At 48.0% G+C, this 15,999-nt stretch overlaps 1 protein-coding gene across 10 annotated transcripts; it reads left to right on the top strand.

Annotated features, from left to right (window-relative positions):
• Window positions 1-11,086: 11,086 nt before the first annotated feature.
• Window positions 11,087-15,486, top strand: LOC123182728 (uncharacterized). Of its 10 annotated transcripts, none has more exons than XM_044595388.1 (8): window positions 11,089-11,293; window positions 11,385-11,628; window positions 12,181-12,245; window positions 12,320-12,543; window positions 12,627-12,694; window positions 12,826-12,957; window positions 13,045-13,098; window positions 13,784-15,486. In XM_044595388.1, exons 4-8 carry the CDS (start codon window positions 12,504-12,506, stop codon window positions 13,811-13,813), a joined length of 324 nt encoding a protein of 107 aa, XP_044451323.1. In that variant the 5' UTR covers window positions 11,089-11,293; window positions 11,385-11,628; window positions 12,181-12,245; window positions 12,320-12,503; the 3' UTR covers window positions 13,814-15,486. The 10 variants fall into 10 exon arrangements, 5 of the variants coding, with proteins under 5 accessions (XP_044451322.1, XP_044451323.1, XP_044451324.1 ...); XM_044595389.1 differs by having other exon boundaries at window positions 13,779-15,486; XR_006492289.1 differs by having other exon boundaries at window positions 11,092-11,293; window positions 13,045-13,176.
• Window positions 15,487-15,999: the final 513 nt, after the last annotated feature.

Here is a 15,999-nt window from a genome sequence, read left to right as displayed (position 1 = left end):
AAAGTTCAAAATCAAGCAAACAATAAAAGTTTTCAAATATTAAAACTAAAATGTTCGGAGTGAGCCAAATAATGCATAAGTAGTAATGGTGGAGAAACCACATTGTTATAAAAGGTTTAAATGCACTTAGGTAATTAAAACAGTAGTTAAAAGAATTAAATAAATACATATTGGATTTTATTAAATATTAAACTATTTTGTTTTGGGTTAATAATTACTATGGCAGCAGTATATTGATAAATGCAAGTTTAGGTTCTAGTGATAATTTTTATAAAACAGAAACTAAGAGGAAACAAAAAAAATGGAAAGGAATAATAACTAAAAAGAAAAGTAAATAAAAACAAAGCTAAAAAAACTAAATAAAGGGGACACCCCCCCCCCCGCACTGGGCCAACCGGCCCATCTGGCACCCAGGCCAACTGGCCCACCTAACTCCCTGGCCTATATGGCCTCACACCCGAAACCCTAACCCCCATTCCCCACGATCCCCGCTCTCCTCCCCCCCCCCAGCGCGATCTGGATCAGGGGCGCCCCAACGCGTCGCCGCCCCGATCCCGTTGCCCCCGAGCCCGACGCCGGGGCCCGACGCCGCCCCGCCGTCGCCGGGCTGCCCCGCCCCACCACTCCGTCGCCGGAACGCCATCGCCGCCGCCTCGCTCCACCAATCCCCCGTCGGCGCCTCGCCAAGCCCGACGCCGCCCGTCGTCAGCGCCGGCGCCAGGCGCCTCCTCGCCTGCGCGGCCCCAGCCGCGCCGCACGAAGCCACCCGCCCGCCTCTCCGACTCCTCCCGCACGCCCGTCCCCTCCCCTCCCCCCCCCCCCGCGACCTGACGCCGCCTGGAGGGCCACATCGCCGGAGCCCCGCGCCGCCACGATTGCGTCGTCGCCCGTCGTCACCGCCACCTCGTCGCGCGCCCCGACCTCGCTGCCTCAAGCACCACCACGAGCCGCTGCCATCCCCTCATGGCTCACTGTGAGCCCCGCGCCCTCCTCTTTCCCCTGTGCTCCGGCCTCCCCTCCCCTAGCTCGTTCGCCACTGTCGCCGGCGCCGTTCCCCTCCGCCGCGCCCTGGCGCCCCCCCCCCCCGCCGTGGCCTCACCGCTATGGCCTCGCCTCCTGTCGCTCTCGCCCGCGCACGCGCGTCCGCGCCTCGGCCGCGCTCACCGCGGCCCCGCCTCCGTCGTGAGCGCATGGCCCCCTGCCTCCCTGCGTCGCCGGCGCCCCACCAGTGCCTCGCCAGTCCCGCGCCGCGGCTGACCTGGGCGAGTGCCCGCTCGGGTGCGCCCGCACCCGGCGCCCCAGCGCCCGCTAGCAACCGCCCCGCGGTGGCCCTGTGTGCCACTGACTAGGGGGCCCCCTCTCAGAACGAAAAATGATAAAAAAAAGAAAAGAAAAAATGGTTTAAAAATAATAATAAAATAAATAAAAATAAAATATAATAATAATAATAATAATAATAAATTAATTAATAAATATTAATAAATATATAAATAAAAATAAGTAATAAAAATAATTAATTAATTAATTAATTAAGATAATTAATTAACTTAATTAATCATGTTAATTTTAAATTAAAGTTAATTAATCCTAATAAATTAATCTAATTAACCTGTTAGTTTAATTAAACAGAATTAGTTTAATTAAACCCTAATTAACCTAACAGAGAATGACAGGTGGGTCCCACCGGACCCACATGTCAGTTTGACTTAGTCAACCCCTGCTGACTGCTGATGTCAGCATGACATCATGCTGATGTCGTAAATACAATTTCGAATTAAATTAAATGATTAATTAAATTCCAGAAATTAGTAAATCTTTAGAAAATCATATCTTTTAAACCGTAGCTCAGATGAAAATACTTTCTACATGAAAGTTGCTCAGAACGACGAGACGAATCCGGATACGCAGTCCGTTCGTCCACCACACGTCCCTAGCATAGTGAACCTGCAACATTTCACCTCCGGTTCATCTGTCCGAAAACGTGAAACACCGGGGATATTTTCCTGGATGTTTCCCCCCTTCACCGGTATCGCTTACTACCGCGTTAGGGCACACCTAGCACCGCGTCTTGTCATGTTACGCTTTGTGTTGTTTTGATTGCTCTGTTATTTATTGTGTTCCCCCTCCGTTACTTCTTTCCGGTAGACCCCGAGACTACCGGCGACCCCCAGTTCGACTACGGAGTTGACGACCCCTCCTACTTGCCAGAGCAACCAGGCAAGCCCCCCCCTTGATCACCAGATATCGCCTAGTCTTCTCTATACTGCTTGCATTAGAGTAGTGTAGCATGTTACTGCTTTCCGTTAATCCTATCCTGATGCATAGCCTGACATTGTTGCTACAGTTGTTACCCTTACCTGCTATCCTACTGCTTAGTATAGGATGCTAGCGTTCCATCAGTGGCCCTACACTCTTGTCCGTCTGCCATGCTATACTACTGGGCCGTGATCACTTCGGGAGGTGATCACGGGTATATACTATATACTTTGTATACATGACACATGTGGTGACTAAAGTCGGGTCGGCTCGTTGAGTACCCGCAAGTGATTTTGATGAGGGGGCTGAAAGGACAGGTGGCTCCATCCCGGTAGAGGTGGGCCTGGGTTCCTGACGGCCCCCGACTGTTGCTTTGTGGCGGAGCGACAGGAAGGTTGAGACCACCTAGGAGAGAGGTGGGCCTGGCCCTGGTCGGCGTTTGCAGATACTTAACACGCTTAACGAGATCTTGGTATTTGATCTGAGTCTGGCCATTTGGTCTATACGCACTAACCGTCTACGCGGGAGTAGTTATGGGTATCCCGACGTCGTGGTATCAGCCGAAGCTCTTCTTGACGTCAGCGACGGAGCGGCGCGCGCCGGATTGGACTGGAACGCCTACTAGGCTAGGTCTGTTTCCGGCCGCGCACGCAACGTGCAGGTGTGCAATGGGCGATAGGCCCAGACCCCTGCACGCATAGGATTTAGACCGGCGTGTTGACCCCTCTGTTGAGCCTAGGTGGGGCTGCGACGTGTTGATCTTCTGCGGCCGGGCATGACTCAGAAAAGTGTGTCCGGCCAAATGGGATCGAGCGTGTTGGGTTATGTGGTGCACCCCTGCAGGGAAGTTTATCTATTCGAATAGCCGTGTCCCTCGGTAAAAGGACGACCCGGAGTTGTACCTTGACCTTATGACAACTAGAACCGGATACTTAATAAAATACACCCTTCCAAGTGCCAGATACAACCCGGTGATCGCTCTCTAACAGGGCGACGAGGAGGGGATCGCCGGGTAGGATTATGCTATACGATGCTACTTGGAGGACTTCAATCTACTCTCTTCTACATGCTGCAAGATGGAGATGGCCAGAAGCGTAGTCTTCGACAGGACTAGCTATCCCCCTTTTATTCTGGCATTCTGCAGTTCACTCCACTGATATGCCCCTTTACACATATACCCATGCATATGTAGTATAGTTCCTTGCTTGTGAGTACTTTGGATGAGTACTCACGGTTGCTTTTCTCCCTCTTTTCCCCTTTGTATACCTGATTGTCGCAACCAGATGCTGGAGTCCAGGAGCTAGAGATCCCGAGGATGATTCTACCTGGAGTTCGGCTTCGAGGAGTAGTTAGGAGGATCCCAGGCAGGAGGCCTGCGTCTCGTTCGATCTGTATCCCAGTTTGTGCTAGCCTTCTTAAGGCAAACTTGTTTAACTTATGTCTGTACTCAGATATTGTTGCTTCCGCTGACTCGTCTAGATCGAGCACTTGTATTCGAGCCCTCGAGGCCCCTGGCTTGTATTATGATGCTTGTATGACTTATTTATGTTGTAGAGTTGTGTTGTGATATCTTCCCGTGAGTCCCGGATCTTGATCGTACACATTTGCGTGTATGATTAGTGTACGGTCAAAACGGGGGCGTCACAGCGCGGCATCCTCCAGCGTCGACCCGAGCCCTGCGAACCGCGCGGTCATTGCTCCGAGCTTGCCGGCGAAGCCATCCAGCGTGTCGTCGTGTGCCATGTGCAGGAGCTCGAACTCCCCTCGGAGCGTTTCCAGCCGCGCCGCCCGCGCGCGATCCGCGCCGACGAACCGGGCCTTGATGCTAGCCCACACCTCCGCCGCCGTCTTCTTCGACGCCACCTGCAGCAGCAGGTCCTCCGCGAGTGCGCCGAGCAGATACGCCCGCGCCGGCTTGTCCTTCTTCGCGATCACGGCCGCCGCCGCGTCCTCCGGCACCACCACTGCCTCCCACAGCCCGGCCATGTTGAGATTTGCCTCGACCTTGATGGCCCACGCGGTGTAGTTCTCACCAGTGAGCATCGGCATCGGCTGCGGCCGTGAGCTGCCCGCTCTGCCGGCGTACGGGACGATGGACATCGCCGGCGAGCTCCGATCTCCACGTGGCTCTGATGCCAATTGTTGGTGCAAAACCCTAGCCCTAGCTCTCCTCTCTCTCTCTCTCTCACTGAGCTCTCTCTCTCTGATGCCGTGGCGCAAACCAATGAAGGAGAAGGAGGAGAAGGAAGAATAGGGAGACGACGAGGTTTTTTCCCGGCGCATGAACGCCTTTTCCTTGAGCACGAACTCAACAACCCGCACCATTACAACGATCACCGCGGTGAGTCTTATACCCGGGCAACGCTGGGCCACGACCCGCACGCTCCTGCCCACTACACTGCCCGGTCCGGCCCGCTCTGGACGCGCCCATGACACGCTCTCGCACGTGCTCCCCGCGCCGAGCCCTTAACAAACCAGCGCGATCCCCGCGCCCCGATCGCCTAACGACTACACCACGCACACACCCGTGCGGTGTTCACCTGCATGGACACGCCCATGCACCACACGCACGCACACATGCACGCCTACCCCGTGGTCCTGGCGCGCCCGACGCGTCCAGCTCGCGCCCATACACGAGCCGATCGAGCCCAGCATGCCACCGTGGCTTATTTGCCACAAGCTCTTTACCACCGCAGTATCAAGACAATTAAGGTGAATATCTACTCCGGACAATTTTCATGCACTGAGTAGTGAATACTAGACACACTTGCTTGTCTGACGTCTTGTACATTTTCCCTCTCTTTCTCTCTATATATATATGCTCAAGATCCGACGGATAAAATGCAATGGGTGGCCCGTGTTGGATCTTTCATCCGTTCCACCCAAGATTCACATCTTTGAGCAAAAAATGGAAATTTGAAATGTGAGAATAACTTGGAATGAGAGGCATTGGGAAAGCAATTCAACCCATTGATCTTTATGGGACTGCAAACTAGGAGTTTCTCCTCTGCCAAACTGATGGTGAAATCTCTTGGCCTCGAGCAGACTCTGTTTCTTTCAGATTCCGTCTACCATGCTCTTGTGTAATAACTTGTCGGCCAGAGCGTTCTTGAAGGGCTAAGAACAGAAGCTGAAGATGATTGCAGCTAAACTAAATGGAATCCGAGGGCTGACTGTAAAGAAGTTAACGCGGGCTAGCTCTTCGGGCTGTTAACTCGAAACCCAGGCCGTCGCTTGGGACGTCAATGCACAGTAGGCGTGGCACGGTTAACTACTCCTGCTCTACGTTGTGGAGGGATCGAACTGAAAAATACATATACTCTATCTCCCCTACCTGCTCGCTCTTCTTTCAACTTTGTTGAACTCTGAATCTCTTCTACTTGCTCGCTCCTCTTTCTCCTTTCTTGAACTCTGAATCTCAGGACTTCTCTATATCTTAGCGTGCGTGACGCAGAGACACACTTGTCTCTGAATCGGTGCCCAGTGTTACATTATCCCGCGTGTCAGATGTTAAACTACAATGACACCCTTTCAGGTGTCAGATGTTTTTCTGATGTAACTTTTTTGAAGTTCAACTAATCAACTTGCATCTTTGTATACTTGCGAGAACGTGAAGTATGTGTCGTGTACATATTTTTTATACTACGATGACTGACTAATTAATTAGAAAACGAAGTTAGTCTTTGGCTCTAGCACTATCTATGCTGGTGGTTATTGTGGATATAGACTATGAGATGTAAATTGATCAATAAATTAAGTCTTTGTGTTGAAATTATAAATCAAATCAAAATAATATTGGAGTGTGCAGGATGAACAAAATTTGGCAATCTTGAGTAAGAGAGAATGCTTTAGCATTTTTTTGGCAATATACATCCGTAATTACATTACATTGTATACGTAATCAGTAGAGACATCTTGAGTTTGCCGATCACCTGTGGAAGTAAGAGCATGTTTGAACACAAGTTCCCGACCCACCCCGCTGATATTATCTTCAAATGCCATATTTTCCTTCAGGTTTGGGCTCCACTGGGGAAGAAGCGTGACATCGAGCGCATGAAAGAGACTATGGAGCTGATCAAGACAACTATGGTGAAGGCGCGGCACGGGACATTGGCTGCTCTATGATCCTCCTCGTTTTGCTAGCTTTGGCCTTGATGCTCCGCTTTTGTGTTTCCGAACTTGTGGCTGTGATCTTTCTTAGCTTTATCTTGAGACATGGGCTCGTTTGACTGTCTTTATTTGGCTTGTAAGACTCTGTGTGGATTCTGCCTGGTGGCTTTATTAAGTTAAAGTCGGACGCTGCTAGCGTCCATGTTCCAAAAAAGTAAGAGCATGTACAACCAGGGTCCCAAATATCGGCCCCAAACGCCCGTGAGAGCTGCCGGGTTACTCTATGGTCAGGTTTTGTCACCCAACCGGACCGGGAAAATCCAGCCCAAACGTCAAGGCTCTCGGGCACTCCCTATAGCTAGCCCATATGTGGGGAGGATATGGAAACACCCGGTTGCGCCTGCCACGTAGGCTGTGGCCCAGTATGGCCCACCACGAGCCCATAGAAACCCCACCAAACCCTAGCTCAGCGTCCACTCTCGACCACTCCGCTCACTCATAGTACCATCCCGTTCATGTCGCCTCCCCTTCCTTCCTTTCCCATCCCCTCCATGGTGGCGAGCTCTGGTCGCTCCTCCTGATTCCATTCAGATTGACTGGGACGACCTCTTGAAGGAGGATGTCTCCGGCAACAAGGCGTCGAACGGCGAAGAGCTTGCGCTCCACATCGCCATCGAGCGGTCGTGGCTAGACACTGGAGGGAGCTGGAGCTCCGCACCATATGCGCCGTCCCTGATGGCCTGCCACGGCAATGCGATGGAGCACGACGGCCCGTCGCGCTCCACTCTTCTCCACATCCGATGTCGGGCACCCCTCTCCCCTCCCCTCGACCCCAGCTCCCCCGGGAGCATTGGGTGCTCTTGCTCGTGCTTACCTAGAGGATGAGAATGCCAGAGTAAAAGGTCAAAGCTGCCCGCCGCAAAAGGCAACTGGCCGTGCAAAGGACCGCAGAGGTCGTCCCTTCCTGCACACGCGCCAAATTTGTGCCCGTCAACCCAGAGGAGCGGCTCCTCCGCGAGGTCATGCACCAGTCGCCGGCGTTGGTGAAGATGGACACTCGGCGCCTCCGGCACAACAACATGAAGGTGCTCTGGCTCGTGATCGAAGCGTGGGAGCACCTCGCGAACGAAAGGAGACCACCAAGGCCAAGGTGGCACGACACACAAAGGAGTAGGCCGGCACTGTCCGCTGCCATCTCCGGCTTAATATCCTCAGCGTTGGACAGCGGCACGACGAGCACGGACGACGGTGACGCCCCTTCCGCCATGGACGCCTACATGAACGAGTACTACGACCGCTTGGGTGACCGCAAGGGGAAGGGGCCATCCAAGAAATGGTGATATACTCCTCCCCGCACTATGTAGCTAGTATATTTTATACGTAATAATCTATTCGATGAAGAACTATGTCCGATTAACTGTGTGTCTGATGACGAACTATGTCTTTTGGGTCCGTGCTATGTATTTCTAGTTCAATGTACATTGCCATGTTGATCTACGTTGTTGCAAGCTTTGTATGGATTTGCATGCGGACATATGGGGGTTGCGATTGTGGACAAGGAGAAATATGGTGTGCCCTGTCACTGCCCATGGACGCGCCCAACCACGTCAGCGGGTGTATAGGGCCCCAAATTAGGCAACAGGGGTTGTAGATGCTCTAAGTACCCATAGTTTGTGCTAAGCTACATGTTACAATACTTTATGTGGAAAGGTATGAGATAGTGGCTCTTTTACCCTTGATAGTTTTCATGCAGTGAGTAAAACCGCACCTACTAGTCTATCATCATATATATTGGTTGTTCTCTTTACATATTCTAGAGATGTGACATGTGAGTGGCCCAAGACACTCGGGGAATCACAGAAAAAAACTCAGCAAAGCTTTGCCTTTGCCGAGAACTGTTCTCGGCAAAAGGCATTCGAAGTACACCCCTCAGGCAAACAAAACTTTGTCGAGCGCCGTCTGTTGAGAACGGCATACTTATTGTCGAGACCTAAATGGGTACTCTCGGTAAAACAAAAGGACATCATGACTGTGAGTGGAGGACGAGCCCATCAGATCTTTGCTGACTACTCCAAGGAGAACTTGGCAAACACCTTCCTATTTGCCGAGTGCCAACTCTCGTCTTACCTAGCACCAGCAACTCCCCAGGTGCTGCCATGTGTCAACTTTTGCTGAGAGCCATCGTGAAGATCTCGGCTTGGTTAAAGATTTTGCAGCGTGTGCCATTAAGGAACACTAATAGAGAAATGGAACTAGTATGTTTTAGTATTGATTTATTTCTGCAGAAACCATTTTTGTACTTAGGGTATGAATAGGTACTAAACTTCATATAGTTCAATTATCATATATGTTTTGTAGTTGGCGCTAAGACTTGTCATTATTTTGTAGTTGACACTGACTTGTCATGGACAATGCTGGACGCAACCAGGAGGAGGTATAGGATGTGGAGATGCTCAACTACGAGTTCTTAGAGTCTCATCAATATACCATCAAGTCCCTACAGGAGGCGAATACCTCACTGAAGGCGGAGACGGGTCAGCTGCTGAACAAGAAGGCTAATCTCTCTTCAGCAAGACTCTTAGGCTGAGGAACAAGAGGGGTTAGCTGATAGAGGAGAGGGATAAGCTGAAGAATGAGAGAAAACTCCTCAGGGCCGAGAGGAATGTGCGCTCAAGAATGGAGACAACTCATTTCAAAAAAGATGAAGAGATCAATAGACACTTGAAGTTAGTCATTGATAAGGAAATATGATCGACAACCACTAGTAGAAAAAGGACCTTATGTGAGACACATTAGTCCCGGTTCGATTTTGGCCCGGTACTAATTGTACCATTAGTCTCGATTCGAACGGCTATGCATTAGTGCCGGTTCGTGTTGAACCTTTAGTACCGGTTCGTGCCACGAACCGGTACTAAAGGGGTGGTGGCAGGCTGGCGTCAGGCCGGGGCCCCACGAGCCCCTTTAGTCCCGGTTTGTGGCACAAACCGGTACTAATGGGCTAACCTTTAGTACCGGTTCGTGCCACGAACCGGCACTAAAGGGGTATAACCTATAGTCCTGGTCGGAGACACAAACCGGGACTATAGGGCAATTTTCAAACTCTACCCACCCCTCCCCCCCCCCCCCCCCCCCCCCGCCCCGCGTGTATCGCCATTTCAGTTTTGAAAAAAACAAAATAAAATGATAAAAACTTCAAAAATTAAATTCCTTCGAGATGTAGTTATGTTACTACATCTACAAGTTTAAAAACTTAAATTTGGACATGTTTTGCAAAAAAGTGTGATGAAAAAGTAAAACGACTATATCTTTTGCATACGATGTCGAAAAAAAAGTATAATATATCAAAATGTTCAGCACGAAAATCCGCATCCGATTTTGACAGTCGTAGGCCTGTTTGCAATTTTTTAGAATCCTAAAATTCTAAAAGGAAAAGAGATATGCTCAAATTTTAGTTTTTTTGAATTTTGGTCAAACTGTGGTCAAACTACTTATTCAAGAAATATTAGTGTTACTAAATAATTATTCAAGAATATTAGTGTTACTAAATAATTATTTCAGTTTTTTGAATTTTGGTCAAATCCGGTCAAACTATGGTCAAACTATAGTCAAACTACTTATTCAAGAAATATGAATGTTACTAAATAATTATTGTTTTTTAGATAGTTTCAAACTCAAACGGTGAAACGTGTGACGTAATGCTCAAGCTAAACTCCTGAGGGTTAATACGATTGACAGCTTACTATTGTCAGGAAAACAACAAGTGCAGACTTGGAAACTAGGGGGAATAGAACTCCGAAGTTGAGCGTGCTTAGGCTGGAGTAGTGAGAGAATGGGTGACCGGCCGTGAAGTTAGACGATTTGGAATGAGTGATCCACACTTGAGCAGTTAAGAGGGGTGATTAGACACTAAATCATCAAATAATTCAGAAAATTAAAAATCGAAAAAAATCAATTTTTTTCCAATTTTTTTTAAAAAAATTCAAGAAAAAACTTTAGTACCGGTTGGTATTACCAACCGGTACTAAAGGTCCCCCATACCACGACGCGAGCTCACGCCACGTGATGGGCCTTTAGTGACGGTTCATGCTGAACCGGTAGTAAAAGGGAGGGGGGGCTTTAGTCTCCACTCTTTAGTGCCGGTTGCAGAACCGACACTAAAGGCTCTTACGAACCGGTAATAAAGATCCGTTTTCTACTAGTGAACCTAGCAGGCTCGCTATGGAACGATGATTTAGTTTGTGAAGTTGAGTTATTTAATTATTTAACTAGTAACTATGTAGTTTTGTGGAGTTGAACTAGTTAAGTTGATGAGTGCGTATGTATTTTTGTGAAGTTGAACTAGTTGATGTTATATTACATCTTAAGGCCCCGTTGGGATGTTCTCCGGCTCCCAGCTTCTACGGCTCTGCGCGTGGAGCGGCCCGAACGCGCCAGCTTCATGGAGCCAGCTTCGCGAATCCTAGTCATCCTGTAGTGTAAAATAGAGAAGCGGCCTTTTCACGGACGCGGAGTAACTGGGCACGAGCTCAAATGAGCTCGATATCCAGCTCGTTCGATAGCTCATCTGGATCTGAGCCATTTCTTTATACGGGCGTTGGTGGGCTGCTAGAAAATGCGCACTGTGACGATATACGTACGGCGCAGCGGTGGGTGGCGGGCCATGTTGGCGCATTAAAATAGCATTCTTTAACGTCAAGCGTACGTCCGTTCGCCCCCGACGAGGTGAGCCGTGGATCAGAATCAGCGGGCCCGTCTGATCCGTCGGGAAGTTCGCTTTCCGTTCGGTGGGTACAGGCGGAAATTGAATGCAGGTCCAGTGTCTTCTCTGCCTAGAGCGGTGCTCATTTGGAAACTCGGGGCTGCAGCGTAGAGAAAAGGAGCGGCGGCGGCGAGACACCATGGATTTCCTGGTGCAGCCAATCGGCGGGTATGTAGATCCTCACTTGTCTGGCTATTTCGTCGCAAATCTTAGGCGGCTGGCTATGGTGACTGAAATGATTTTGTCTGGGCTGGATCAGATCCACTCTCCTTGCAGAAGTAGGCGAGATCTTTGGTGCCGGTCCCTGTGCCGCAAGCGCCGACGGGAGGCGCTATGGTGGAGGAGTAGGAGGTGGCGGAGCAGCAACGGACGGTGGACAGCGCGGACGCTTAGATTTTCGCGGACAAGGAGGCGGCGGCGGATAGGAGGGGGAGCTCGCCTCCGACGTCGGAGCTGTCAATTGGGAAGATGAATCCGCGGGTGGTGCCTGGGTGGAGCAAGAGGTTAGCGCTGGAATTGTTCTTGCTGTCATTAATCTAGAGATTTTACAGAAAAGTTGGGATGTGTGGATAAATCGTGCCATTAAAACAACTAGGGATTTGCAGTCAATAAGCAGAATCATGCTTACTGAACCCTGAGAGTTGAACTGAGAGAAGCTTACTGAATTCAGGCACTTAAAATGTGAGTTGGCTGCGTTAGAACAACTAGCTTAGTGCTAGAATTGTTCTTGCTGTCAGTAAACTAGGGACTTACAGAAAAGTTTGGATGAGTGGATAAATCATGGCTTTAGAACAACTAGGGATTTGTAGTCAATAAACACAATCATGCGTACTGAACCCAGACAGTTCAGTTTGGAAAATATAGAGTACTGAGCATGGTACTAATGGTTACAACTGGTTCCTGATTTAGGGGAGATCTTTGATGAGGGTGCTTTGACAGGTATGATACTGGAAAAAAGTAGTATTGTGTCGTACAGTTCATATTAAGTTTGTGGTAGAGACAAGAACACAATTCTCCCAATCATGTTGCTGACATAGGTATTGTGTCGATCATAGGGGAGTTGTTGGGAGAAATGTGGCTGCCGGAAACAGTAGACGTCGCTGGCAGGCAAAAATTGTAGGTTAGTCAACTGTGGTATAAATTTGTCAATTGAAATGTGCTTGAAATACATACTTAAATAAATGTGGTTCGCAGGACGGAGGTACATTGGCGGTGCCTCCGAGACAGGGAACATGGGTTCTGCCAAAGCGAAAGGGGAATAAGAAGTTGGAAAGAGGCAACAAAAGGCGGAGGAGAGTGAGGTTCTCGAACGTTGTTGAAATGATTTGTTGATCAGAAACCTCAGGAACCGAAGACACTTCAAGTGATAAATCACAGCATGGCAAGTGAGGATGATGACCTTCGTGCGCGTCGTGCAGGTAATATAAAATTGATTCCCGTGAAAAGAGTCTGTGTTATCGATATGTCCAACCCATTGATAAGCAATGTGCTTCATCCTCAGGAAGTGACAAGGAGCAAGGTTATAATACAGTGGTGGCACTGGAAAGGGTGGCGACGGAGTCCAGAAGGGTGGGTGAACCAGAGATAAGCATCTTAGTTGTTTCAGCTAGCGGTGGTGCTGGTGCATGTCACAGTGTTTACCAGCTTTGATTAGTCAAGGGCTATTTGTTTTGAAAAAAACTGTCCTTTTCTTTGTACAGATGGAGGTGCTGCTGCTGCACTTGGTTCTGGAATTGGCATGGGAGGAGGAGCAGCTGATGATGGAACTAATTCTTGTGGGAGGATCCAGCGTCATGTCTGTGAGCCTGGATACGCATTCAGGGGTTCCTCAGGTTAGTGGAATTGTTGAATGTTTGAGAGTAGTATATAGTGCCTGTCAGGGCGGATGTACAGATAACTTGTGTCGACCACAATGTCAGAGGTTGGAGGTATCTCAAGCCAAGGAGGACGGGGTGGCAATGCAAATGTTGAAGGTGCATAAATTTTCAGAATGAATAATTCGGAAGGGAAAGGGTTGCCGTAAATTTTTCATTGCCAAGACAGTGTTGCAGGTAAGCTGCCGTGGCAGAGCTTTTGGATTGCCGCTGCAGTGATTGAGCGACACTGCCATGGCCGAGTTTTTGCCGATGTAGTGGATGCTCAAACAGTAGACATGTGTGGGATGGACATGAAACAAAATTGCCACATCAAGGGGGTGTTTTTTGATTGACCTGCAGATTATTGCTTAAAATTATTACATGAAAAATACATTCTGTATATTGGAGATTGTGGGTAGTGCTGCTTAATTACTTGTAACTTAATTTTGTGTGGCGGCAGTGCATCTTGAACAAGATGAGATGGTCATTGTTTCTGATCTGCCACTTTGTGCGAAAATGTCCTCATGAACACAAAAAAAAAATATCATTGGCAACAAGCATTGATGAAAACCTGTAAACTTTTGTGAGGAAAAGATTCCTATAGCTTTGAAAAAAAACAAAATCATTGCTTCAAAATGCTTTTAAAAAATAGTCTTTTTGATGCATTGTTTTTTTCTCAGTGCATTTAGGTATGTTTTTTCTTCGGTGATTTTTATATGTGTGTGGACAATTCTTTAATGTTTGTTGCAAATAAAATTGAAATTTTTAATAAATAATACTTTTACTGTTCATGACAGAGTAGAAACTCCATGCGCAACTGAGGAAGAAATAATAATGGGAGGGGACGAGGCGAATGAATGTTGAAGAGGAAGGTTGGTTGGTGGATTGAAGGCTGCAAATAGATGGGTGGGTTTGGACAACGTTTCCGTCTGTTGCGTGTCATCTGTGCACCGTCTGAAACGTCAAAGCATGGGACGGCGACCGTCACATTAAATCTGATTGGTGGGTGGGCCATGGTCTGCAAAAGAATTGCATATACTACTTCGAATACATAGGCATATACGTGGGGTGGTGGGAATCTTGGCGCTAGTGGACGTGGGAGATAAAGAGCACATATGAGCCCGAGCTCATAATAGCACTTCCCCCTTTTCACAGCTTCTCCAAACGGCGGAGCGGGAGTTCAGGTTAATTACATAAGGATGCCACCGCGAAGTCAAGAAACGGTTCGTAAGTTTGTCCACCACACACCTGTAGCTCGTCCATCTACTGTCTAATTGGGCTGCCAGCCCATACTTTGGATCTGGAGCTGGTTTAGCGTTCAGAACGGATCGAAATTCTCAGGAGAAGCTGGAATCCTGATGAAGAAGCAGGATTTGAGGATTTAGGGAAGCCGGACGACTTCCGAACAGGCTCTAAGTTGATGGTTTAAAAGCATATACTTTTTTTATTAGCTAAAAATCAATTTGCTGGCATTGGCCAACAAGGCACAACATTGGTAACATACAATTACCGCTGGAGTTGGCCACGTGGCACGCCATCAGAATATTGCCGATGTAGGCTCCAACCCATCACTATTTTTTAACAATAGCGTCATATTTGTGGCATTGGGTGTCCATGCCACTAAGGCCATTTTTGTCATGCCATAGCTAGGCTTTTCTGCACTAGTGCAATGGGCCAAGGGACGGTCCAAGCTCATTGGTACGCGGGAGGCCACCTTCCAGAAAATTGACGAGGACTCCGAATTCGAGTTGGGATCTAGGTCGGTTAGGAAACCTTGTCGCCCTGGGGCTCATTCCCCTTTATAAGGTGAGGCCAGGGGATAGCTCACTTCAGCTTATAGTATGAACCCTAGTCTCGATAGCATTTACACACACTCTACTGTAACCTCCTCATGCACGGCGACCCATACATCAATGAAATCCAAGAAGAAGGAGTGGAGTATTGCCTCCATGATGGGGGCCCGGACCTGGGTATACACCTCGCGTGTGATCCCTCTGATACTTTCGGTGACGCGGACCACCCTATATAGGGATTACCAATTGTTTTTTTTTTTGGTACCGTCACTGGTTAGTTTGGTGGACGAGTGTCTCATCATTTTCATCCCGCACGCATAATTTTATTTGGTGTTCGCTTGTTCCTTGGCATGCTGTTTGTGAGCCAACTCAACACCCTGTATCTAGTTAAAGCTTTTGGGTTTTTCTTGATTTAAATTGCACGTGATGCCTTTTTCAAAAGAAAACAAACAACAAACACTCATTGCAGTCACCAAGATGAGGTGTTACTATAGGTGTCACGTTTTCCAGAATATATCTATGGTCAAACCATCTTTGCAATATATACTTACAAGCCATATTGTCTTTCAGCCTATCTTTGCCTTCTTTTTTCTAGAAAGTTGTTTTTGTAGTTGAGTACTTGTCATTCTTGAGTTGATGTTCCGCTTAGAGAAATGGAAAAACATGTTCGACGTTTTTTTGTTTAATGGCAACTACATCATTAGTTGTGAGCGATCATTGATCTTTATCATAATTATAAAGTACTTGTTAAGATTTTAAAGTAATGGTGCAGCTTAACTTGTTATGACATCATAAAACTTACCCCGCAAAAAAAGACATCATAAAACTTCATGGTTTCCAAGCAACCTTGTCATGCATATTAATCTGTATATACAACGTATCTTATTATCTTTACCACCACAATATCAAGACAATTAAGGTGAATATTTACTCCAAACATTTTCATGCAATGTATAATGCCACACCTAATTGTCTGGCATATCATGCACTTTCTCGTTGTACATATTCTCGATATCCGACATATACCATCCAATGAATGGCCCATGCAGTGGAGCTAGCTAACGACACTTCTTGTTGTGCTGGATTTTGTATCCCACTCACCCAAGTTTCATGTCTTCGAGTGGAAGATAAATTCGAGAATGTGACCATGCCTTTGACATGAACGACATTGGAAAACCCACCACCTCTTTTAGTACTTTAGACTGGAAAGTGAAAGTTTAGCTAT

This window comes from Triticum aestivum, chromosome 1D (genome assembly GCF_018294505.1).
Source record: "Triticum aestivum cultivar Chinese Spring chromosome 1D, IWGSC CS RefSeq v2.1, whole genome shotgun sequence".
Lineage (NCBI taxonomy): Eukaryota > Viridiplantae > Streptophyta > Magnoliopsida > Poales > Poaceae > Triticum > Triticum aestivum.
This window is presented reverse-complemented; position numbering and strand designations above follow the sequence as displayed.

What these genes read in the sequence shown, in the direction of transcription:
- LOC123182728 (XM_044595386.1), top strand. Translation starts at nt 12,504, where the DNA reads ATGGCAAGTGAGGATGATGACCTTCGTGCGCGTCGTGCAG. An exon ending in CCTTCGTGCGCGTCGTGCAG is followed by an intron (nt 12,544 to 12,626) that starts GTAATATAAAAT and finishes CTTCATCCTCAG; the next exon opens with GAAGTGACAAGGAGCAAGGT. An exon ending in TGGCGACGGAGTCCAGAAGG is followed by an intron (nt 12,695 to 12,825) that starts GTGGGTGAACCA and finishes TTCTTTGTACAG; the next exon opens with ATGGAGGTGCTGCTGCTGCA.